Source organism: Corvus kubaryi, unplaced genomic scaffold (genome assembly GCF_017639235.1).
Source record: "Corvus kubaryi isolate FWS band 111438036 unplaced genomic scaffold, C.kubaryi_AGA036_p1.0 37397, whole genome shotgun sequence".
Lineage (NCBI taxonomy): Eukaryota > Metazoa > Chordata > Aves > Passeriformes > Corvidae > Corvus > Corvus kubaryi.
The window spans coordinates 12,605,125-12,631,630 of NW_024581136.1; the positions used below are offsets into that span (position 1 = coordinate 12,605,125).

Here is a 26,506-nt window from a genome sequence, read left to right on the forward strand (position 1 = left end):
GAGTCACCATCCCTGGATACATTCAAAAGTCGTGCACATGTGGCACCTGGGGACATGGTTTGGTGGTGGGTTTGTCATTGCTGAGGCAACAGTTGGACTCAATGACCTTATGCTCTTTTCCAACCTAAACAATTCTATGATATTTAATACAAGTACTCTTGGCATTGAGCACTAAATAAATAACGTGTTCAAGGCAAGTTAATTTAATAGTTCATTTTAAAATCACCATAATTTATTAATCCCTTGAGAAACCCGCAGCTTAGAAACGTTTCCCAAGAGCAACAGCTTCAAGTACGAGGTGTCTAAGCTCTTCATCTCACCGCCACAAGGAGGCAGAAGAGGCCAAACAGCAATTCCAACACGAGAGCTCCGAGCCCTGCAGCTCCTCTGAGCCAGCGCTGAACATTGTTTGCTCATTAGCAATATCTACATTAAAAGAGCAGTTAAATATTACAGTATGTGGTCACACTCACCTGCACAGCATATGAGATGGCCAGCCCGGCATAGGCAGGAGGGATCTGGCCATGCATCAGGACAATCATAAGGCCAGTGGTTGTGATCAGAGCAATGCTGATGATGTCCAGCCGCACAGCCAGCCAGCGCATTGCGCAGCTGAACAGGTAAAACGGGGCCTGGTTGTCATCCAGCAGCTCTTGGTACCTGAAACAAACACAGGAAAGGTTAGTAGACTCCATGAGCCTGATGTTCTACAAATATCAGACCTACTTAAACCCCTGTTCCAGTATCAGGATTCAGGGTGGGAGGAGTCATCACTGACAAAGTTTGAAACCAAAACATAATGGCAGGGTTTGCAGACTTTCCTGTGTAGTGTCAGATGTGTACTTAGCTCAAACTCTCCAAAGTCAAATCACCCAGTCTGTCTACAACAATCAATTATGCTGAGGTGCATCAAAGCCAGGGACATTACACAAACTTTCACCATTCTTCACCTATGCAAGACCTTCCAGAAGATGTTCAGTGACTACAAATTACTCCACAGATAACAGCAGCAGTGCTTCAGAATATGTGTCATTTTATACACAAGTGTATAAGTAAATTAAGTTTTGATAGAATTGGTGACACCTAATTAAAACACATCAAGTACTACTTAATTTACAATCCTGACAATGCACAGCTGAGAAAGCGTATTTAAGGAGAAACACCCGAGATTCACAAAGCCAGTAACTGCTGGTGTAGCAGCGTCTTTGCAGAGCTCCTGAGGCAATTTTCCCTATGCTTCCACACCCTTGTTCTCATGACCTTGCAGCTGCAAAACCCTACTGTTACAGCAGGTTCTCATGGGAAGCAACTACCACTCACGTGAGAAATGCTTCGCTTTCCCTCATAAACATGTGTTGGAAAGATTTTAGTTTATACTAGAGAAAACCAGGCACAGTGAACACGGTGGCTGATGGTCACTGAAGTAATTGACAAATGCTCTCCAGTAACACAGGTGCACAGAGACTAACAGCTCACCAATACTTTCACTGAGGTTTGGTTAGCACGCTTTAAGCAATGCTAGTAACATCATGAGAAACAATCCACAGAAAGTATAAGCAAGGCCTGATTAAAATTACATACTAGTAGGGAAAAGTACAGCCAAAACCTTGTCCTCACCATTACCACCTGCTGCACTGCAGAGAATTCCAGAGGAAAGCATTCACCTGGGACCCCCACCACTGCTCTTCCCAGTTTTCCCTTACCCTTCTTCTGTTCTCCCAATTTTTTCCCCCCAGAAAAGTAACTTTCACTTGTAGAACCAATGATCCATCAGACCCCAGCAATAAACCCTTCTGAATGCCAACCTGTTGCACTCAGCTTTGTCCTCCACCATTCCCAGATGGGTATCTAGACTAACCTGTGCAGAAATTCCTGTCCTTTGTGGTAGGCATGGATTGTGGAGAGACCCTGGATGCTAGATGTAATGTGAGACAGGAATGGAGACTGTGTGATGTTGTCCAGACGCTTGAGCTCTCGAATAAAGACTCTGGAAGGAAAGAAGCACTTTGAGTTTCATGCAGAACCACCATATGCCAACCACTATGTTGTACTTGAAGGTAAAAGTATCTGTACTTTTAGCCAAAGCAGCTGGTGCACTTACCTAGACACAACATGCAGAACTGTGAACAGGACTATGAGGGGTCCCACTGCCACCAGGAACCAGGGGAAAACCCCAGAAATCACCCCCACACAGAAGAACACAAGGATGACGTTCTGGATGAACATCTCCGCTTGAAACGGCAAACGAACGTCAACTGGTGAAGATGGAAGGAAAAGAGGAAGATCTTGAGTGCAGAAAGCTAAAACAACTTATATAAAACAACTCAGTCCAGCTGTACATCACTGACAAGGACAGTGATTTCTCTTGGCTTATTCAAATTTAAAATGTACATTTTCATTGGGGTGTTTTTACCTTCTGAGTTGCTGGCAGTCTAATTATTCCCATTTGCAGAAATAGCACTGATGGAACTCTGACCTAATTACCACCTCTGCTGCACACCAGCCTCACTCTAACGTTTTAAGTTGCCCCTGCATTAACTGCTGAGAGCCCATGTACAGCCTGGAGGTACAAGAGCAGCTGCACATTCCCTTCTTTGTAAGGGAATGATCAGATCTGAGCTACCAGCTGCCTTCTAGAATCATAACCCAGGGTATGTCCCAGTTCCTGCTTTGTTTATTGGAAGTGCAGACATAGGGTACAAACACCCCAACAGCAACAGACTGGAGAGTATTCAAGAGTTAACTGGGAGGTCTGAAAGTGGGATTTACAGGACACACAGCGAGAGATACCTTCATCCATATCTTTGGAAAACCTGTTGAGGATCCTCCCAGTGGGTGTAGTGTCAAAGAACTTCATGGGGCTCCGCAGAATCCGTCGGAAGAGCTCATCATGGAGCCTTGAGGATGCTCTGAGAGTTCCCTGCCAATGCATAAAACATTGCAGTGTTATAAAACAGTGTTTGCAGCACCAAAATATTCTACTCCATTTCTCTCTCCAACCATAAGAGGCTTTTTATTGCATTCTGTGCTTCCAGCCAATGGAGGAAGCTATTCATTTGGGCAGAAGTTTAGCAGAAACATGGTGCAGCCTCAAGAGCTGGCTATGGAAACATCACAATCCATGATTGACTTCCTCTGGTTCAAAAGTCTCTCTTGGGAGTTGACCAAAAGAACAACAGTGACAGCAATTTGCAGAAGTAGGAGAAGGGGGAGACATTAAACACCAGCACTGGCACCTACCTTTACAAAGACCACACCACGAACAGCTTTCAGGATCAACATAACTGCCATAGACAGTGCATAGATGCCAGCATAGTAATGCATGTGAGGGTTATCTTTCATACTGCTGCTTATGACAGTCTCATTTCCCAAAGTCACTGTGGTGTTCTGCAGAAAAATTCAAGGTTTCAGGGATTGGTTAAGACAAGGACGAAGCATGTATACGTTACATGTAGTAGAATTTAACTGCCTTGTGTCTTCTCCCACCATATTTGATATTTCTTCTTTAAAGTACACTTCAGTGACCATTGAATACTTCAGAAAGCTTTCCCTGCCAGAGATGCTTGACTTGCAGATTTGTAGCCCTTGGCCTTTTTCCTGCAATATGCTTCAAAATACTTCCACAATGCCTACTTCATTTGATTCCTAATCTCTCATTTCATATTTATTTCTTGTGTTCTTCTGAACAAGGTCAGATACTTGCACACCAGCACTCCTATTACACAGCAATATTTACTTTGGATAGAGCTCTTTATTAAAGACCATTGCTTTTTTCTGCCACTATGCAATAAATTCTTTACTGTCACACTGTTGTACATTCTCATTCTCGCTTTTATTTTTGATCTTTAAGTATGTTTAAGGACCTCATTGGTTGTTCTAATATTGTTGGCCATCTGCAGTTCATTATTTCATCTCAGATTAGTAGCTTGCTCTCTGTGCCCCCACAAAAAAGTCCTGCAGTTGTATTTGAATTTTTAAATGCAACAAGACTTGCAATCAAAGCCCTGGGAGTGGGGAAAAAGCCCAAACCATCTCAGATCATCAGAATTTTCAAAGTAATTTCCAAAAGTCATTTGGCTCAAAGCCATATTTTAACAAAAATTATCCCGTTAGGTATAAGATCACATTTAAACAAAAAACAACACTAAAACTAGCTTGTTGGCCCCTTTCATATTTTCACTTCCTTTTCTTAAGACTAACCAAGAAAAGGAACAAGAAGGCAGCATTAAACCACATGAGTTATTATAGCTTTCTTATTACTGGAGCTCTCTTATTCTTGGAGATTAACTCCCTAGTGAGACCACCTCCTGAGGAGCCCTACAACTTATTTAAATTAGGAAGCACCATTTGGTCTTGCAGGACTGCTTGGGATTAGTCTAGCAGAGCAAACCCCCAGCCCATCAGACACAAGAGTAGAAATGCTACTTAACTTACTCCACTGCCTTGCTTGATCCAGAAACTCAGCCACCAGTTGCTAAAAGCTGTGCTGCCCACATTCATCACAAACAGTGCCATGATGATGAGGAATGCAAAGGGGCCTCCAGCTGCCTGAATGTAGATACCATAAACAGACCAGGGGACAGAGCCTTTGCCTTTCTCTTCCAACTGGACCAACTGGCCTGTGAAACAACAGAGGATGAAGAGGGAGTGAGGAAAAAAAACTCTTCCATGAAACTCCTATAAATTTGTGAACACACACAAAATTAGTCTTTCAAATTGTGCAGAGTACTTTCAGAAACACACACTTCACACTTAGAACTCAGTGGTTCGAATAGTTTTTGAAAAAGTCACATTTCTTCTGCAGAATCATTTATGTCATGGTACAGCTGAAAAAGCCTCATCAGCACAGATGTAAATGTTAGGCTGGGATCAGCCTCACTATTGCTTTTTAAACCCTGAAGTTCAAAGCTAACATTAAACAGAGAACTACAGAAGTCAAACCTTCCGATTCTTCATCCATAAATGCCATGTCCTGCCCAGGACTGAGCACCAAGCTGTACACATGGCCCTCTTAGGACAGGAGGGAGAGGTGGTGTGGGAGACAAGGCAGTACCAGCTCCTTTGTGCTGATGGCATTGGACCAGCAGGAGCCTGACTGAACTTAAAAACATTGTACAGGCTCCTGTATTTAAAATGAATTAATGAATGTTCTTTGCCCACTGCCTGTGTCCTATCAACCACACTAAGTGACTAGGATTGAGACAGCTTCCAAAACCTGAGAGCTACATTAACAATATACTTTGAAGCACATGTTTTGAGCTTATTGGAGTATAAAATAATTACAGCCAGAAATCTGATTACATAGTTACCCTCCTCTTCCTTCTTTACAACTTTCTCCTTCTTCACAGACCCTGTTTTGGTACTTTTATCCTGGGGCCTTTTCAGTGAATTGTTTGTGTTCTTCTTTATATTAATCTGCAAGAAAACAATAACACTAAACATATCGGAGTACTTTGCTTTGACGTTTTCATATCTAAACACAAACTTCTATTAAGCTGCCACCTAAGGACAAAGGCTTTCAAAAGCTCAGCATTGAGATCAAGGAGGATATTAACATCACAGTTATTACAGATGATTGCCAACTCTGGTGGATTAAATTCTCTTCCTCTATTAACCTGAACTACTACCAACCTGTACAGGTAGAGTGCAAGGTTAATTTCCAAAATTATGAGTGTACATGGTAGAGAAATGATGTCCCTACTACTGCAAGAAAGATACAATCTCGCTGTCCCTTGTAAAAATAATTCACTGTTTTTTTAAGAGGCTTTTTTCCCAAAACACCCTACTACTTAGAGACATTTCATGAGAGATTTCTTAAGAAAAGTCAGGTTAACTTGATCTTCCAGAAACCCAATGTCCAAACACTAAAGTGCACACAAGCACTGTTCTAAACTCAGCCATCTTCCCATAACTGGGAGTTTCTGCCTGTTCAAGTCAGCCTACATGGAAAGAAAACCCTTACACACCGTGCTCAGGGTTGCTTCCCCACACTTCACACGAGCTCAAACCACAGAGAATCCAACTGATCATCCATTTCTTCTTATCCCATGAGGAACACAATTTAATGGTCTTTCCATGAGCTAGTGTTTACAGCGACACTGAAGGTCAGCCAAGCATGAAGACTGGAGAATCTCTTGTTAACTATCATTATATTAATCTTAAAATGGCAGAACTATAATCTTCATGACTCAAAGGATATGCAGAGCAATTAATTATATCCTTTTCCTTCTTTCGTAAAGATCTCCCAGGAGAATGCGTCACCAAGCTCCTTCTTTATCTGTAATTCTTATAATGCTTCCTTCTCAGAAACCTTTTGTTTTAAAGGTCTGCAACTTGTGAGTCAGGAGCCTCTCATCTCTTAAAAAACTAAACGGCTGATGCACTTTTAATCTTTTCTTACTAAGAGAAAATGCACACAAAATTTAGGCAAGTTATTAAAAAACAAATTGCAAAGATCTTTACTCCAGAGATTAGCTTTGGGAAACAAAGAGCAGAAGAGTGGGAAAAATTAAAATGCTGAAAATTCAGATGATGTTGTACTGAATGGTTCTTATTTTCTAGATTTACATTTTTTGCACCAACTGAAATACTAGAGCACATCCCAAAGTTTGCATTTACAGACTTTTTTCATAACAGAAGTACTGTCAAGGCAAAACTTTTTTTCTCAAACTCCCCCAAAACACAGTATTTTCAGTTACGCTTCCAAAATACTGTCAACATCTAACTTTTGACAAGTTGTGTCATACCTGCTGTGCCTCAGTCACACTATTGAAAAAGTAGTAACAAGCCAGTAAGAATTTTTTCAAAGGTTGTTGGAGATCTGTGCTAATTTGGAGGTAAATTAAGGAGTGGGGTGTACAAATAAGAGAGACAAACTTCCTGCTCTGAGCATCACCAGATGAGACACTACAATATTTTCGTGATTAACTCATGAGCTCACTGGCACAGTCCTCTCTAGTACTCGTTCCCTAAAAACAAACCATGACAAAGTGCTAAAGAAGCACAGATTATTCTATAGGAAATCTACTGGTCAGATCAACACATGAAAATGGGTGAAGCCATTTTCCAGTTTTCCAACAATGTCACTCGGTTCACCTCAGAATAGCCAAGATTCAGAGCACTTTAAAATAAACAAGTACCTCAATATGCGGTGTTTCTCCCAGCTGTAGGCTATTAAAAATAGTTGCATAATCCCCATTTAAATTCATCAATTCCTCATGACTGCCTCGCTCAGTAATGCAGCCTTCTTTCATGAAGATCACTTCATCACAGTCAACAAGATACTGGAAAAAGTGGCAGTAAGAACAAGTCTCTATCACGATGTTCAATAACCAAACACTCCCACACAACCCTTCTCAGTAGCTTGTAGACACTGGCATACAGCACAGCTACTCCCACATAACAGACATTTGATTTTCAGAGGCCTTCCTCTGACTAGAGCACTGTGATTACTCACACTACACAAACAAAAAGTTCGTGTCCTATCAAAACCAATCTCTTATGGAAGATATGACTCAAGATACTTAAACACTGCAAATGCTGATAGACTAAGCACTAATATTTCTATGCAGAGAAGACAGCAAAAAAACCTCAGATGCATCAATTCCGATTTACTGACACCAAATCCAAGTGTTTTCTGCTGTGATGAAATAGCTTTATAGCAAGTTAGCAAAAACATTTTTGAACAGGGTATTTATTTCACTGGTAGATTTTCTTTAGCCAAGTGTTACCAGTCCCAATCAGACACCAAGCAGCACTGGTATCAAATACACAATTAAACTGTTCTCAGTGCATATTTGCAGACCTAGTTTATAAATGTAAACCACACATTCTATAGACAGACAGGGTTGTCCTGTCACAGGTCAGGACATAGAAATTTCCAGTATGGAAGTAACCAATTAACAAACCATTTCAAGAAAGTCCAAGAAAAAGTATGAGAGATTCAGTACCTGAAGCTGATGTGTGATGAAAAGGACAGTCTTTGACTTCAGGTGCTTCCTTATTGCACTGTTAAAAATGTGATTTCCAACATGAGCATCTAAGGCACTAAGGGGGTCATCAAGGATGTAAATGTCCCTGTCACTGTACAGGGCTCGAGCCAGACTGATTCTCTGACGCTGTCCCCCACTCAGGTTAGCCCCTCGTTCACCAATCTGCAGAGACATGCACCCATTATTTTATTTCTTCAGCACCATGCAATATAGATGACCAGAACAAAACTGACCATAGTATTTATTTATATATGTTTATATAAATACACTCCCCCATAACACTATATATTAATATATATATGTTCTAGTTTAGGTGTCCACTTTGACATGTGTTATACATTCAAACTCAAGGTTAATATGCCTGAAATGTAGCAGTGCTTTCAATACTTTCTTTGCTTATTTTACCTTTTATGTATTAACATAGCCATGGTTTTTCTCAGCTATTTTAAATCAAGTTCAAATAGGTCCTGTTAAGGCAGTTAAATTTACAACACAGTAAAAAAAATTCCCAAACAGTCAACATAAGTAAAAAACAGGGTACAGATCTTAACAGTCCATGGCCTGCACAGATAAGCTCAGCTCAAGAGAGTGCATTCAACATCTTGGCATATATGCACCCCAGACTGATGTACCCTCACTCCAGTTTAGTCTGCCAAACCAAAACTCTTTTCTCCATCTATTCATCAGTTCAGTATAAGCAAAACATACCTCTGTCAGGTCCCCATTTGGAAGGATGGCCAGGTCAGGCCTTAGACAGCAACCATTCAGCACAGTATTGTATCTGAAGAACAAGTAGATAAATAGTTAAGAACACTGACTTTCCCCACAATTATTTAGCTAGTACAGCATCATTTCATTTTCTACACTAATAGCAGATATTCCTAAAACAACTCATCTGCCCTGGATTCCCAGGAGAAAACCAAGGGTAATAATTAATCACCTACTTCAGAAGCATTGTGAGGATAAAGAGACAATTTCTTTCCAGGGATAGCTGGCTAAGGGCCACAGCAAAGTCGCCCACTGCAGGGGGGCCATGGAAGATGTCAGTACATTGCACACAGCAGTTGTTGTACTTGAAGAGGGCAAGGCCAGGACAGCAAGAGCAAATACCACTTCAGTGCTGCTGACAGCAGCTGCTAAAACCAAAGGTCCAGGATGAGGTCCAGCCTCACTGCAAGTGAGCAGTGACAGGTACACTGACAGCCACCAGCCACAGGGACACATGCAAGATCCTAAGTGGGACTTAGAGAAGACTTAGAGACAGACTCCAGAAGGATATAAAGGCTTTATTTGCACTGTACTCTGCATTAAATTTTTCCCACACTCAGGCCAAGAATTACTAAGCTTTCATGAAAATCAGCAGTCTGACAAACCTTTCTTCATCATACTCCTTGCCAAAAAGGATGTTGTCCCGGAGAGTGGCATTGAGAATCCAGGCCTGCTGGGCCACGTACGCGAACGTCCCGCTTACTGCAATGCTCCCCTCCAACAGGGTCATCTGGAATCACAGACCAGCTGTGAGATTATGCTACCCCATGTTTAGAACAGACTTCGCTCTATAGAGTACAAATAAGTCAAATAGGAGATGGGAAAGAAGAGCAGAAGCACTCAAAACAGGATTTCTCACCTGTCCTAGAATTGCTGAGATAAGTGAAGTTTTTCCGCTCCCCACACTGCCACAAATTCCAACAAGTTTTCCCTAGACAGAAAGGAAAAAATTATGGTACTCATTTCTTACACTCTTCATCCCTTTCCGAATTCAGACTACCTTTAGTATCTCAGAGGACAGCTGGATATGAATGACAGCTCTAAAGTGACATAACAGACAAAAAAAAGCAAGAGTCAGCATTTTAACTCTCAAATTGTATAGAGTAAACACAATCCCACAATGAAATAAAACTGAAATCAATTCTACAGGTAAAAACAAAGGTACTTGAAGATCAGCTTCCTTCTTACTAGGGATGCAGGCCCAGAGGATCAATAAACCAAAAGCACCAAGTCCTGCCTGAACAGAATGCACCAAGATGCTTTTGAGAGTGATAAGGAAAGATGTAAAGAGGAAAAGCCTGAAAGAAAAGCAGAATTTAGCATATATGGGTCCAGTAAAACTCCTTGCCTTTTAGATCCAATTTGCTAAACAACACATACCAAGAAAAGACCAGAATTCAGTCACTTTGAAGAATTTCTCTGCAATAAAATGGATGGGTTGATACCCACATTAAACAATTAATTTATCAAAACTATTTTTGCTCCTTTTGTAAAAACAGTAAAGTGAACAAAAAAGGTATATAGACACTTGTGGAACACACTGCTGGCCTTCTCTTGGTAGCACACTTCTGAGAGAAAACCAGCCTTTACATTTTCAAGTAATTGTACTCCTTTTTGAGGCAATTTTTTGAACTATATGCATTCTCCCCCAGTTTAAAATATAGGTATTTTTACTGTTTAAAATAGTTTCAACTCTCCCTCTATTTGTATAACTACATAAGACAATTTAACCATGAATATTTTCATAAATATATGGATCCCATTATTACGGCATCCAACTGCAAAACTTTTGTATCTGTAATTGATGTAATGTATTAAGTTCAATGCTTTTTCTTTGACATCTTACATGCTTTTACCCATCTTAGAGCAATAGCTCCAAATGCTTCTACTTTGTTTTTGTTCTACTGCACAAAAATTCTCCAGGAAGAAAATTGCACACTCTTCAATAAAAAGCACTGTTATGCTCCATTGGAACACCTAATCAACTAAAATGTTCACCCAGAATACAGCTGAAACTGCAAAATTATCAAACCACTGCAGGAACACACCGTTCACCAGCACCCCACTGGTACCTGGTCCCCTGCAGATCCTCTGAGCTCAGTGGCTCACACACTGTCCTGGGAGCTGCAAACCCCTCAGCTGAATGTGGAAGCTATACAGCCCACCCTTGTTTCACAGGCTGCTTGCAAAGATCTAGTTGCTAAAATGGCACAGCTGTTTACAGCAAGATCAGACACTGCATCCTGGATACTGCAGTTGCCATGGATATTACAGGAGTGCACAAAAGCAATATGCTCCATTTCATGCAAAAACGAAACAGCCCACAGCTCTCTGTTCCAAAGGGCAGCCAAAATGAGGCCTTTTAAAAGCTCAGATTTCCTCCTTTCATTTCTTCTTACCTTTTCTATCTCCAAGTCGATGTTGTAGAGAGTCCTCTGAAGCCGAAGGCTAAGCAGGTGGATGATTTTGTGCTCCTCTTCGGGGCTGTGATGGTCATCACTGTCCACTAGAAGATGGCCCTTCTGCTCTGCCAGCACAGCTTGCTGTCCCTCATTCTGTAGCTTCATCTTCTCTTTCTTGCTCTTGGTGACTTTCTTGTCTTTTTTCACTTTGGGGGTCAACTTTGGTGAGCTCTGGACGCTGGCATGGGAGAAGTCCCAAGCCAAGGTAGCATTTTTCACCTCTATCGCGGTGTGAGGATTGGCTGGTTTTTTCTTTATCATATGAACCTCTTCCATTAGAAATAAACTCTGATAGGAGTTGTGAGAGAGGTGTAAAGATGTGACACCTGATCAAGACTGGGAGACAAGCCTACGGCACACTCACGCAGCAAAACACATCAGGCTATATAGTAGGAGGAAGCTGAAGAGCAAAAGGTAGCTCATTAGTGTAAACTAACTCCAGGTCTGCTAAGTGGCTGGGGCATTCCTGGATGTGGTGGAAGCACTTGGATACACTCGACTTGCACAGAACTGCATATCTGGATGTGATATGCCAGGAGCTTATTCCTTTGACACTGTTTGCAACTGCAGCTCTGTATGTTCCAGGTTAAAAACACATGAGCAGAACACAGGTTTTAGAGGAGAGGTCACTTGAGACAAAGCAACTGACTTGTCCTGCACACCAACTCATTATGGAGACAGAATGGCTTTTAACTTGAGCCTTTACCCATCAACTTTTCTGTTGGGAAAAAGTCATCTTTCACAAGTGTAGCTGATCGATCTCAGGCTGCTTGACAGTAAGAAGTAAGCCACTAAGTCCACTGTATCATGTTTTCCACCACATCCATTAGTATTTACAATCAACAGATTAGGAAGACATTTTTCACACATTTTAATTACAAGATAAAGTGTTTGCCACTGTCACAATTTGTTTTGAACCAAGCAGTCTTTTGTGACTAAAACTTTCTCAATTCCCACCCTTATTTATGCTTGCAATTGCTATGGCTGAATCAAAGATTCATAAGAAAGCTCACACTCATTTACAGAGCAAAAAAAGTCAGCTAAATTTTTACTGTGATGTCAGAGTATCCCCACCTTATGTTCCATTTCCTACACCGTTTATAGTCAAACTGGGATATAATTAAATTTCCCTTTTCCTTCTCTTCCCTCTCAGAAAATTCCCCTTAGTGCATTTGGATTTAAGCAAGGCTGATTTTAGGCTGACTCAGAAGATGAAGCAAAATTGCTCAGAAGCAATGGAATCTCAAAACCACTTTACAGATCCTGTTTTTCTCACATAGAGGGTTGTTTCATCAATGCATTACACAGAATCCATGTATCTGTCAATGCTTGTGAAATTTTCTATCTGGAAAGTGCTATTTTCCATTTTGGAAATTTCCACAATGTGTAATACACTGCTATCTTCAAGAAACAAGACAAAATAAAGGCCTCCCCTCTGAGTTCATAAAGTACACAGTGTATTCATCCTCAAATCCCCATGAGGTGAGATAAGATTGTTCATTATCAGAGTTTTACATTTACTGCCATAGATTTGTTTTGCCAGATCACAACTCCGTTTTACTGATACAGGGGAATTTCAGTCACTTAATCTGGTCTGGAAACAGAAAACCTCAGGTTTTTATGATCACAAATAAAACTCCACTGTTTTTTGCCAAGCTGCTTACCTAACACCTAATATTTTCAAAAAGAGTTTTATTAGCAAAACATGAAATTTCATTGTAGACATGTTGCAGTCTTTTCATACGGATGCTCTTAAAAGGAGTTAAGAGAGGAGATTGACAGCTGGACTGACAATCTCAGAGAATCAGACCTGAAACCAGTCAGAATTTACCCGTGAGAATATTACAGTGAAATTCTGCAGCTTTAGTAAAACCCACAGAGAAAGCCAAGAAGATACCAATGAGAGATGATGCTCTGGACACAAGGGGAGGAGAGGTTCTTGTTATGGGACATTGAGAGTGTACAAGGAAGAACTTGTGGATAATATGTAGCAACTATACTTTTGCTTGTATAGCTGATTGCTTTATGGTCTGAATGGTCATTGCTTGTTAGACAGCCTTGTCATTGTTTGCTAAGCAGCCAATCTTAAATTCGGCCACAGCCATTGTGAAAAAGTATAAGAATAGCAGTAAAGAAGATAAAAAATCTTTTCTACCTCTCCCGACTATGAATTACGACTTGTGTGGCTTTTATGTCTGCCTCGACAACAGCCACAGTTAAGAATTATTATACAGGGAGCCACTGAGTCCTTCACTCTTATCTCTTCCTGTGGCCAACATGAAAACAGTAAAATCATTGAGTCGGATTATTTTGCTTCTCACACTGGTGTTATTCTTAAACTGCTAATATCTGCTTCACTAGATTTGCATCTCTTGTAGAATCAAATAATCTGGAATGTTAAGTGCAAAGAAAAAACTTCTCAGCCATTAAAATCATATTACTTTCCAAGTGTTCCCTTTGCAGCTACTGAACACATACAACACTCCACACTTACAGCAAAAACTGTGAGGCCAAATGACTGCTTACCTTAAATCTGTCAACAGAAACAGATGCCTCAGACAGAGACTTCACTGAGAACGGCGTTACTTTGAGAGCAAAAGTCATGGAGTTAAAGACAGTGACCACTGTGAATGCCTAAAAATGAGACAAGAAAAATAATCACACTGGGATGCAATATTCTAACAGCTCCAGACTTCTAAAAGCTGAAATGGCAGAACAGCAAGTCAAAACTGTAGAAGAGGCCCAGTCTAAGAATAACCATTTAAATATTCAACATATTCTCAAACAGCAGAAAACACTAGATCTACCCAACTCCTTCTCTAGTGCTCTTAACAGACCAAGACAGACCTGTTCTGTTTGTAGGTCTAACAAATGCAGCAGCCAGCAAATTCTGCATTAACCTACTACTTGTGAAGGCACAAATTCAAATCCTAGTTTTAGACATTTGTGCTCTTTGCATCCAAGCACACTGCAAAACAAAAACACCAAGTAATCCCCAATGCCCCAGCTGAACAGCAAAACAGGAGGACTCATTTACTTTCAGCCCAAAACCTGTTCTGAGGAAGGTCAGGACAAAAGAACACCGAGAACCTTTTGCACAAAATATAAGGCTACATCTGCTGCTGTCACAGCCATCAGATGTTCACACCTTTGAGCAGATACAGCCTGGCCACACAGGCACAGCCACATGAGAAATGGATCAGCAGAAAAGATATGGAAGCAATAGCATAAAGAATATTTTCAACAGCTTACCTGAGCTGCTGTAAGGTCATAGCCAAGGATCATATGGACAGAAAAGGTCACCACACTGGCAATGACAACAACTATGGGAGCCACTCCCACAGTGATGCTCTGGAAGTAGCCCGCACGCTCCAAGATTTTGCGTTCCTCCTCACGAATCTCTAGAAAAACAAATAGGAGCACCACGTTTGAACTGTGATCCAGACGGGACATCCACACAACAGACAGTACCACAGCACTATAAATACTGAGTAAGATAAACACTCTACCCTTTACTGTTTATCACATAAACCACATAGACAGCAATTATAGAGGAGGAAACTATAATGGTCTGTAAATCTCCGTACAAGTATCGGGGGTTGTTTTGTTTTTTAAATGGAGCAGCCAGCACATTTATTAAGTGATAGAAGAAGAACAAAATTTAAAAATTTAGTATTAGTGTCAAGCCACAAGCATCATTACACTAGAAGGTGAAATTTTAGAAGCAGGTCTGTTTGTCCAACCCATTGTGCACAACACAGAGCAGCCGGAAGGATGACAGTGTTCTTACACTGCTCGTACACCTGCATCTACAGCACAAAGTCAGGATGCACCAGGCTACAAAGCAATGGGGCATCTGACTAAAGGAGACATTTATAGACTGTGGGAACTCACTTTGAACATTCTGAGAAAATGGTTTGACCCAGGCATACATTTTAATGAATTTAATGTAATTAAGAACTTCATTCATCTTTTGCACACGTTCATCTGTTGTTGCTACGCATTTTCTTCTGAAATAAGCTGTGAGGCGCGACACGAACATCTGAAACAAAGGCAACACCATGCAACATTAATGGCAGCTCAGAAAAAACAAGTACATTCAATTCCTAATTAGCAGAGAAAATTAATTTTTAATCTGAAAAAGGGATTCAGGGATAGGGCCAGGGAACTGCTGCTCTAACATAAAACTCGGGCTGGAAACGCCATTTCCTCCTGCCCCATCTATACCAAGCACCAGATTCACAACAGCAAATTTCAACAAAAATTTGTTAAAATAAAGGTGTGCACTCTTACTGATATTGAATAGTACCAGTTTAAAGTTTCTGAAGCACAAAGTTAACCTAAAGATACACGAAGTTGACCCTTGTGGTAAATGCACCCATTTTAGCCAACCTTGTAACCTGGTTCTGTAAGGCAAATCAGGACTTTGCCCAGCCAGATCAATTTCTAGTCTATGCCATCGCTATGAAGGTAGTAAAACAGTTTTAAACATTTTTACTAAACTAATCTAAAACAGAAAGTTGTTCCACATGTTTTTAAGTATCTGCTACTCCCACATTCATCCCATTCCTGGTCTGAAATTCAAATCCAACACACTACTTTAGGAACTTGTAGCTCCTTGTCCTTCTTCATACTCCTGCAAACTCTTTCAAAGTCCCCCCATCAATAAAGAAGGACTATTGACAACTGGAAAACATGTTCAAACACCACTCCTCATTCCCCTCTAAAATGTAATTCCCACTACATCACCCTTACTTTCAGCCAGATAAATTGGACCACAGTGAACCTCACAGTATTCAGCCTCCATCGCTTATAAAACATGTATTATGAATACAGTGACAAATCTTCAGCAGTCTCACAGACATTTTAAAGGCAAGAAGATTTTGGCTTGAACTAGTCTATTTCACAGCTCAGCAGAAGCAGAGGCAGGAATACCTCATCAAGAACAAGCTGTGCCAGATGTGGTCTTTTTCAACACCTCATGTTGAGTCAAGAAATCAAGAACACTGCTTTTGCAACACTGAGCTCCCATACACAAGCCGGAGGACTGATGTCTTTCCAACCTTGACCGTGAGCACATGAATATGCTGCAGTTTCATTTAGCTATGCATATTAGTCTCAACCAAATCTATCAGCTTTCCTACCCTCGTTTTCTAATTTTATCCTTTCGAGCTTCCTGTTTCTGAATTTCTGCTTCATACACTACCTTATAAACACCTTCAAATACATGCAGTGCCATAAACTGGCTAAACCTAGCACATTTCAATACCTTTTATTCAGAACTATACATTTGCCTGACCTAAGAAAAACAAAGCAAGTCTTAACTCTTTCCAACTCACCATTGCTGGGTAGAAGAGGATGAAGACAGCAGATCCCAAGAAGCCTGTTGGACCCAGGACAATCACATTATAAACCATTCCCAAGATGGCCACAATAGGGCCCCCAGCCAACAAACTGCCAACTGCTGCAGCTTCAAACATCCTCTGACCATCATTGGAACACACATTTATGAGCTGAAAAACAGACAGAACAGATCATTTAGATTTGAGCTGTTCTGTCTCAAAGGAATATATTACACATCCCTTTTCCCACTGCCATTTCCAAAACGAGGCTGCAGCTTACCTCTCCAAGAGACTTCTCCTTGATATTCTTCAGCTTAAGAATTTTCTTAAATGCCATTGTCAGGACAGCCCCACGCAGTCTGACCCCCGTGCGATAATTCAACGCCCAGGTTAGCGCCAGGGACCACGATCGCACCACTTCCGTCATAAAGATGCCAAAAACTAAAAACAAGCTGTACTGCAGGTTGGACTCACTCTGCTGGGTATACTCCAAGAGGTGTTTCACAACGAATGCCTACAGGAAGAAATGCAAGCTTGCATGAACACCCCATCACCCCAGAAGACCATGCAACAACTTTATGTTAAGTTAGAAATAAGTAGGCTACATTGCTTTTAAAACAGCCGTTTGAAATAGAAAGCATCTTCTTTCCAGAAGTAAAAGGTGTCAATACAAGAAGTACTGTAACACAAAGCCCTGCTGAGAGCCAAGCACTGAGTCAAATTTAGTAAGTAAAGAGAGTTTAATTTGGAACCATATTCCTCGCAGCACGCTTCTAATCCTCCGTGTCTTCTAACTTAACATAAATGTGTCAGTTAGCTGAAAGCAATGCATTATCATATAGAAGAGTTTTAAAATATAGTCACTACTTATACATCTGCACACATTAATAAACATTCCTTTACGTGACATTAAGACCTTTTTTATTTTATCTTTGGTTTGCTTCAAACGTGCTTATTTGATAAAAAGGAACAATGTACCTACAGTTGTAGAGGGGAAGAGTGAGAAGGACATTTGCAAAACATTCCTGGAAATAAACATCAGCAGTTTAATAGTAAAGAAAAAAACAAGCAGAAAGCACAAGGTACTCAATACCACAAATCATTGGGGTCGGGGAGAAAAAAAAAAAAAGACAAAAAAATTAACCATTCAATCCCTCCCCATACCCTCTCCCCCCAAGAACATAAGCACTTTACCTCAAGAATCACATTTCAAACATCACCTGCAGAAAGAGGACAGCCCCCAGAACCACCAATTCCCAACTCCAGCTCTTGGTGGTCCAACGTCACAATATAACATCATACAATTCACAACCACCAGCATTAAATATTATTAACTGCGAAACAACAGGCTTTTATTTGAAATGAAGTGTCATCTTAAATGGTAACATCTCCAAAACACTGTACAACAGGTAGAGCATTGTATACACATACAATCTGCACATACAGGATAATTATAAAGGGCTAATATCTAACAGTCAGTCTTAGCTTCTAACAAACTAGATTTAAAACTACACACAAAATTATAAAGATACCAAAACAGAATGGTATTTGTTCACGGAGTCCAAAAGAAGTCAAACTTGAAGGTGCCAACAGAGGAGGCTTCTGAGGCTGCACAAATTCTGAAATCTGGTTTCAAAAGTACCCTACAGTAAGGCTTCACAGACAGCAAAAGATTTCCTAGAGAGCTTTTCAACAAATGGTGTTTTAAGATACTGGTGCTTTTGATATAGTACAGAGTAGAGAATTACCTTTGCCCACAACAAAAATCAACAAAAAATCTGAGACCAAAGGAAATATTTGAGAAGCCTTTCACATCATAGTCCGTTGAAGTCCTCTTAGCTAAATCATGTTTTGCAAGTAAGAGTTCTGTATAGTTTGAAGAGAGAAAAAAAACAAAACCCCACTACTCCAGCAAAGGTTTTGATAGCTACAGCCCAGCACCAAATAACAAAAAAAATGGAGATCAAATTCATCTGTTCAGAGGAAAATAATTCTGCACATCAGAACCAAGGAAACATGCTGTAAGTAATTTTGCTCTTTTTCACAGGTGTGAATTAAAGCCAGATGTCCATCGGGTTCTAGAATGGCCACTGAGAAAATTTACATACCGATCACTGAACAAATGTGAGGAGCTCACATTCACAGATCTATTGCATTCCAACTTTCTCCTGATTGGATTTAATTTTACATCGACTGTTTGGATCACAACTGCATACAGTTGGTTTGCAGTTACTGTGGAGATTACTGACTTCTTTTTCCAGTATTCAATCCAACATATGCAACCGAGTCACTGAGCAACTGGGGTGAAAATCCCCCTTTTTCCTCACGAGCTGTAACTCAGCATGGTCGCAGACTGCAAGCATTTTCTCACACACCACAGCATTGCTGAAAGTCTCCAAGAGAGGATGTATAAAGATAGCAGATGTTTCCTGGGGTCTCATTCCTCCCAAAACTTTAGTGCAATTTTGCAGCACTATTTTATAGATTCAGCATCTCCCATGATGAAATAGAGACCAGCTTACATTATACCCCAATTTACTTTTTTTTCCGGAAGAAAGAAAAGAGGAAACAGCAGATTAAAGAATTTTGAAAAGGGAGGGGAAAAAAGTCACAGAAAATTAACATTTACATCTGAACAAATACTATTCAAATTCATATCAGTTTAATGAAGAGAATCCAGCATAAAGTTATTTACAAAACAAAAACATTACAGAATATAAACTAAGCTAAGGGGGGGGAGGAAGAGCTCCTGTGGCTATTACCGTAGTGGTTGGTACAAGCTGCTCGGCTGTCTTAAGCATTCCCAGGGAATAAACATTACCTTACCTTTGCTCTTGGCGGTGGCTCTGCCCAGCAGGAATGCCTCATCCTGACGCAGAAAACAGCCATCCTGAAAATGCTGAAGAACAGCTTCTGTCACTGGTCCCACTGCAGAGCCGGCGTCCCCGCTGCAGCCAGCGCGCCACAGCACGGGGTAGGCTGCAGCTGGAGCCAACTGGGAAACTGGAAAACTTACCTCCTGCAGCTTACCACTCCCCCCTCCAGTAACTGACCAAACTGTCAAGCTGTGCTCCACTAAGATAGCTAGTTTCCCCATCTCCCAAATGGGAAGAAAGCTCTGAACAGTTGCAAACAGGTACCTTGTTCAGACCTGGAGTTAAACTGATTATGTTTAGCAATCAAAAAACTTCTTTGCTCCTCAACCAGAACTTAGAAGTTTTGGTCGCTGATCAAATAGCAGCAAGTATTTATTGGAGATAAATAGTGTATCACCTGTACTAGAACATTCTGATGGTTATTACAAGGCAGTCTGACACGTGCAGCTGACTCACCAGGTTATAGGTTTAGATTCTGTGCCAGATGCAAAATTTATCAAAATAAAAAAAGAGGAAGACCCTTGAAGGATCTGATACAAAAAAAAACCAAACAAACCAAACCAAAGAAGAGTCCACACAGGAAGTCTTGAACAACTCCTTTCCAATTATAACCATCACAATGCTGAGTAGCAAAGCCACAGCCATTTGCTGGCATTTCAAGATCATAGACATTCCATTAAAATTTTTGAATTTTAATACAGTGTTTAACTCCACTTTTATAATTTTCCTCCAACACATGAGGTCAAGTCAAGTGCTTTTCCTGATCTCGCTTTTCACCTTCAGGTGACTGAAAAGGTGTAACAATACAAGAAAGCACTGATACTTTTGAGGAGACAGCATAGGCATATCCCTGAGGCATGCCACTTTTAAAAACAGGGAGGAGGGATGGTAAAGACTTATTTTCATGCCAAATGGTAGAATCAAAGTGAATTGTGCCTTATTCAGAGAAATGAATAAGGTTGTCTGTAAATGGGCAACTGTCTATAGCTAACTTTAAGTTACCCATATTGAGCATCAATTGCAGCAGTAGCCCCAACCTAATCAAGCTGGTTTGTTTTCTCCTTTCCCCTCTTACACTCTCTCATTCAGCAGTTTGACTGAGACAATTTGAGAACATTACACTACAGAAATTAGGGGTAACCCTGCTGCAAGTTCTTTTTGCTAAAGATAAAAGCAGCTCCTCAAGCCCTGTAGTGAAACAATGACAGAAGCTCTTCTTGGGAAAAGCTAGTGCTGTTAAAACCTTAATCATTATTTATTGTTAATTACCAAAGTATGTTTGTATATTTTATAATAGAGACAACTATAAAATATTACAAAGAAAACAATATCACAGAAACATTTATTGTTATTCATATTACATGAAACAAGGCAAACTTTAAGACTTAAAAAACAGAACATCATTTTGATACGACATTTAAAAGCAGGAAAACATTTTAAAAAGACATTTCACCTAACAGTGTACCCAAATGTACTTACCCAAGAAATGAACCTCCAGCTTACCAGCACACTGAAACGTGTACTACTAGCAGTAATACTGCTCCTACTCCTCAAGGGAAATGTGTAGAGAATAAATTTAGTCAAAATTTCAACTTCACATCTGCACAGCATGTGCAACAAACAGGTGACAAAAAATGGTGTGAATGTCAAGTCCCATGTTGTTATCTTCAATACGACCCTTAGCAACAAACAGCAGCCGCTCCTAGAGGCAACAACGTTTCCTACACTTCTACATGAAACCTGTCTGGCCATTCTCTGTAGGATCAGTAAAGACTATGCCCACAGACTTCTTGAGACCTGCTCACAGTAGTTTTTAAGCAGTGCTCTCATAGAATTGTTTTGGTCCACTTCTTGAAGACTGTTATTAATGCCAATAATTTAAGATTAGAGTTTTATCAGACTGAATTTTATTCCAAGATAAATTTACAGAATTTCAAAGAGAAAAACAATTAGAAGACCTGCACATAAGAATCTTACAAAAAAAGGAAGTTATGCAGTTAAGCTTATGCAGTTAGGGAAGAACTTTAAACTATACTCAAAACCAAAGAGAAAAACCGAGAAGTCCACTTCCTCCAGGATACCTAAACTCCCCCTCCCTTCTCCAAGAACTTGCCTGGGTATTCAGCAACTGATCCATCAGCTGTAGGAATCCTATCTTGGATTATTGAATCACTCTGGAATTTTGCCCCAGAATTTCTAGCTAGTCAAAACATTTAAGTGATTCTGCAATGAAACCTTGAGATTTTACAGTTGGCCATGAGATGGAGCCCTCTGGGGTTGTTAAAAAAAGGATGGGTATTACTTACTGGTCCACTGAAACCCGCGAGCTGCGTGATCATCAGACACACTATGGAAAGGATGAGCCTGGTACGGCAGAAAATCCACACAACCCTCCGGAGAGAAGCATCATCAGGCCCACTTTCTTTCAGTTCTTCCTGCCACAATCTCTCCAGCCTAATAAAAACAGAAGACTCCTGTCATAAATTTTTCACCACGAGAGAAGGTACAGTCTGACAAGTACTTCTTTGTTAAAACTCTTAAGTGCTGCCTAGCTCAGAACAACAGACAATAATATTAAGAGAAATAAATACATTCTAGTACATTCTGTGAGGTGAAGAGAAATATCTGTGTAGTGTTACTTCCATAGGACAGAGGGATAAAATACACAATGCTTTCTCTTTGCCTGGAGTCTCTTCGGCAATCTTAGTATATTGACTTGTCACAGCCTTTCTTGGCTGAACTGACTGAAGAAATTCTCATTATCCATGGAAGGTTAGCACAGACTTCGAGGATGGATTCAACAGTTAGCCTGATCAGAAGATCTGATGCACATTCAAATCACTTTGTTACTGACAGTATTACTTCTCATTATCTTAGCACAAGACTTTTTCCACTGTAGCCTTGAGAAAAAATTCTGTTTTAATAAAAAACAGATTAAAGTCATGTAAAATCAGAAGAATTGCAAGACACTCCTGAAGATATAATCCTCTTTCACTGGAATCAGCAAGGCTACAGAAACTGTGCTGCATGAGAAAGTCGTCTCTGAAAGATGAAAGTGAATTCCACCATTCTGAGAAAGGCAAAACAAAATATCAATGCTGCTTTTCTAGGGCAACACTATACCATTGCCTCCAAACTAACATATCATAAATGGAAACAAGAAAACAATGAGGAAGTAGATGTCTTTACCTTCTACAATTGACATCTGAAGACTCATGCCTTGATAAAGACCATACATCATCCATAAACAATTCCCCTTTCTTGTATGCTCTGTGGGCCAAAGGAGTGAGCCAGGAGAAGGTCATGGAGGAGAAAAGCCCAGCATTATCAACAGGGTGCTGGTGTCTAAAAGAATTAAGAAAAAAAAAAAAATCACAAATAAAATGAAAGAGGAAATGTAAATCTTCAAGAAAAACAAAGCCTCCTCTCATTGAAAGCACTCAGAGTACCAAATGGTCCATGCCAGCCACACTTGCTAAACAAATTCTGATGTTTCCAGAACCAGTCAGCAGACCTACATCTGCGATTCTGCTTTGTGACTGGTTTGAAAAGCAAATGCTGTATCAGTTCTGTGGTAGCCTAAAGACGTACTTGGAAGTGGTCCGTATGGGTTTCAGTGCATTCAGACCATGGTGGTATTTGCCCTTGTGGTGCTCTTCGTCCAGCATTCTCAGCTGGGAATGCACAGAGGTGTCCAGTGGCAGGCCCTCTGCCCGAGCTGCTGCTTCCAAGGCATCCTGGCATTCAATCTGCTTTTATAAGAAAGACAACAGATTCAGACTTCAAAACTACATTTGAAGTCCATGACTCCCAACTCCAGCAATTTTGCACCTCTTTCTTCTGCAAATTATTGTGCAACAACCACAATCATTTCAATGTCTTAGACCACAGGCTTCATCCTGGCAGCAAAGCCATGGAAGGCACAGGTTCTAGATCTGCATTAGACTGCTGCATTGGTAAAACATAAATTAGTACCAGTATTGTGTCTGTGCATTCAAAGCATAAATGGATAGACCAGATTCATCCTGCCACAGGAAATACAATAGAGAAAAATTACAACATTAAGTACTTACAACATCAGTTCAGGAAATCAATGACTGGCTTATGCAGTGAAATGAAGACATATTTTCTTGATGAATTTACACCCTCTTAGGATAATTTAGATATTCTTATCCACAGAAAATACAGAGTATTTTCAGAATTCTACTGAGGTCCCTTCTTCAAAAACACTTTAGATTAGATAAAAGAACCCAAATATGCACTAAGCAGAATTGTACTTCCTTTTATCATGTTTCCTGTTTTTTTCTCTTTTTCCCTAATCTAAACGGAACAAAGATGACAATTTTCTCTGCTCCCAGGCACAGCTTCTCAATGGCTCAGCAACTTTAATAACAACCACTTACTTAAAAGGCAAACCTTATCTCGGGGAGGGTTTCCACAGCCCCAGTGAAAGGCAGACTTAAAAGCTAATCCAAGAGGAGAAACAGCAATGATACAGGATAGTCAAAACGTTGCAGAGTTCAAACAAATCTTTTGATGAACAGCCAGATGTCACAAAACTACATAAGGAGATGAACCTGTTATCTGTACTGGCTGAGGGCCCTCAACCAGTTCTGCTAACTTAATGTGTCATTTATTGCAGAACCATGTTACCTGCTTGTATTCTAATTTATTGCAGTAGAGCTAATTTTTTTTAAAAAGTAATTTCTGAGGTAAAAATCTTCCAGAATGTCTTACAAAGATACTATGATTCTACTTTATTAGTTGCCTTATCGGAGCCAAATTACCTTATTTCCTTGAAAAGAAGCAACTATAATGCATTGTAGCCTCCTAAAAACATAGTATCTGCAAACACCAAATGCAAGCACTTGGTTCCTGACTTCCACATGACGCAATTTTTGTTGGAAATGCCACCATTTATCATAGGTTTTGCCTGTACCATGTTAATATGTAATAGTATAGCACTAAGACACTGTTTCCACCCATGTGAAGAATGAGAACAGGAAACTGATAATGTCATAAATCTGTCCCTTATTTACTTAACTGAAGTACTTAAATAGTGCCTAAGCGTGTAGTCAACAATCCATGGTTCTATCTCTAAATGCATATTTGCTAAGCTATCACCTAAAGCTATGGTAACAAAAGATAGCCAAATAACAAGAAAACAAAAGAACATTAAAACCTTATGACACATAGAGTGACTCAAAATTACACAAAACTTGAAGTCTGAATTAAAATACTTCTCACTCAATTTATATTAAATTACTGACTCACTGAGGCAACACTGCCTTTCTAAGTCTATCCAAATCAGCATTAATAAGGGATCTGCCACAAATATTCCAAAGGAGTCAGTAGTGGGGAAGAGTTCTGCGCCACTGCTTTTCTGGATACAGCAGAGGAATAACTGGTTTGTTGTGTTACCCTCGTAAGAGGCCCTGGGCAGATCTGCCCAAGCATCTTGCTGCTGATGACACATTTGTTTCTAAGCAATGCCACAAGCTAGTTGCAGAAATATTGTTTTTCAGAGCACACAAAAGTGCCTATAAGTAAAAAAAAAAAAAAAAAAAAAAAAAAAAGTCTTTCAAACCAGAAAACACTATGTTTATGAGCATAAAAGTAGGTTTTCACCACTTAGAAACAATACCTTTTTAATAAGTAAGTACAATTGCAAGGTTTTTAGGCAGTCCAAAGATAATGTTCATAAACAATCACTCTGAAAAATAATTAAACTCTCCAGAGCTGCTCAAGAGAATTCTCTCAGCAAAGGTGTAAAAGCTGCATTGATAAAGACTAGGGCACTGCCTCTGAAAGGCCTTTATACTGTCTTGCCATAGAGGCAAATACAAGCACAAACCCCTAGTCGACAGCATTGCTCATCTCCATCTTGGCAAGATTGTCAAAATCCCTCATGTAAGACTATCAAGAAACAAATGCCTCACACCATTGTACAAATGAGATTTAAGAACAACTCTACAGTTCTGCACAGCTCTTTGAAGATTAGAAAATCTTCAAAGCAGAGTTTATCGGGAAGAAGTGAGGCTCCTAAGCTGTTCTACAATGCACTTCAGGAACAAAAGACTGAAGTAAAAAAACCAAACAACCCCAACACTGTTAATTTAGGTTTCTGATTAGGTTTCCTGATTGCCTGCATGTGTACAGTTTTCTTGGAAACCAATGCCTTGAGTCATTACTAATGTGCTACAACAGGCTCCAGCTCTGCTATTGAAATAAATGTCTAATAAACTTAAAAAACAAATAAAAATACACTTTTTCTAATTCATCAACTTATTAATATGCTAATACAAGCAATGAACTGAGTGATACAACACGGTATTGGTAACTCCAAGGAAATGCTCGCAGAAACAAAACAAGCCTAAATCAAGCATTGTGAACCGGAGGAGGAAGACACATTCAGACATTTCTTGAGAAACAGCAGATGACTACTCAGCATCAACAAAAGGTCAAAAAGAAAAAAAAAAGAAGAATTGCTACAAAAGACACAAAGGATAAAGCAGAAAACATTACCACGCCACTTAAAAAACCCTAGGGTTTTTTTTCTGTCCCTTGTCACTTCAGCTCAAAAAGGGTATTAAACTTAGTTTCCTTGAGCAATGATAACAGTAGGGCTTGGAATAGCATAAACCTAAGATTTTTCAGCTGGATAGAAAAAAGGAATAAAGGTACAGGTATTTGAGAAGTCCATAAAATCTGAAGAAAGAGAATTAGAGAGTGACCACCAACTGATCTTACAACAAAAGAACAAGGCACACTTAAATTTAGAATTCTCTATCACAGGATACTATAAAGTTCAAATACATAAATGGACTAAACACTGGAGAATTAAACTCACATGGGTTAAGCATATCATGGCTTACTAAACATATGACAGAGGGCAAGAACAACCATTGATGCAGCATCTTATTAATAGCTGGTGGATGCCATATAAATTTTCTGCAGCCATAGGCATCTCCTAACAGAGCATAATAGTTCTGCACTCCACATGCCATGAAGCTCTGACACACCTGAGTACAAGTTGATACAATTCAATATATGACTATAAGAATTAA

The 26,506-nt window shown here is 39.9% G+C and overlaps 1 protein-coding gene across 7 annotated transcripts in view; it reads right to left on the reverse strand.

Moving 5' to 3' along the window:
* ABCC5 (ATP binding cassette subfamily C member 5) overlaps positions 1 to 26,506 on the reverse strand; it is a 69,341-nt gene that overhangs the window by 31,993 nt on the left and 10,842 nt on the right. For 3 of the 7 annotated variants that reach the window (XR_006018450.1, XM_042042587.1, XM_042042592.1), the window contains exons 3-23: positions 23,031 to 23,191; positions 22,629 to 22,784; positions 21,746 to 21,893; positions 16,844 to 17,077; positions 16,561 to 16,734; positions 15,116 to 15,263; positions 14,474 to 14,622; positions 13,748 to 13,855; positions 11,159 to 11,509; positions 9,619 to 9,690; positions 9,365 to 9,489; positions 8,700 to 8,772; positions 7,950 to 8,153; positions 7,140 to 7,283; positions 5,310 to 5,415; positions 4,435 to 4,619; positions 3,241 to 3,387; positions 2,791 to 2,920; positions 2,102 to 2,255; positions 1,859 to 1,987; positions 474 to 660 (exon numbers count right to left, since the gene is read on the reverse strand). Coding sequence is in view for 6 of the 7 variants with exons in the window: in XM_042042587.1 (XP_041898521.1) it covers positions 474 to 660; positions 1,859 to 1,987; positions 2,102 to 2,255; positions 2,791 to 2,920; positions 3,241 to 3,387; positions 4,435 to 4,619; positions 5,310 to 5,415; positions 7,140 to 7,283; positions 7,950 to 8,153; positions 8,700 to 8,772; positions 9,365 to 9,489; positions 9,619 to 9,690; positions 11,159 to 11,509; positions 13,748 to 13,855; positions 14,474 to 14,622; positions 15,116 to 15,263; positions 16,561 to 16,734; positions 16,844 to 17,077; positions 21,746 to 21,893; positions 22,629 to 22,784; positions 23,031 to 23,191 (3,285 nt within the window). In the remaining variant the exon portion in view is untranslated. Of the gene's footprint in view, positions 1 to 473; positions 661 to 1,858; positions 1,988 to 2,101; positions 2,256 to 2,790; positions 2,921 to 3,240; positions 3,388 to 4,434; positions 4,620 to 5,309; positions 5,416 to 7,139; positions 7,284 to 7,949; positions 8,154 to 8,699; positions 8,773 to 9,364; positions 9,490 to 9,618; positions 9,691 to 11,158; positions 11,510 to 13,747; positions 13,856 to 14,473; positions 14,623 to 15,115; positions 15,264 to 16,560; positions 16,735 to 16,843; positions 17,078 to 17,541; positions 21,642 to 21,745; positions 21,894 to 22,628; positions 22,785 to 23,030; positions 23,192 to 26,506 lie in introns of those variants that run through there. The other 4 variants (XM_042042588.1, XM_042042589.1, XM_042042590.1 and 1 more) reach the window with 4 other exon arrangements.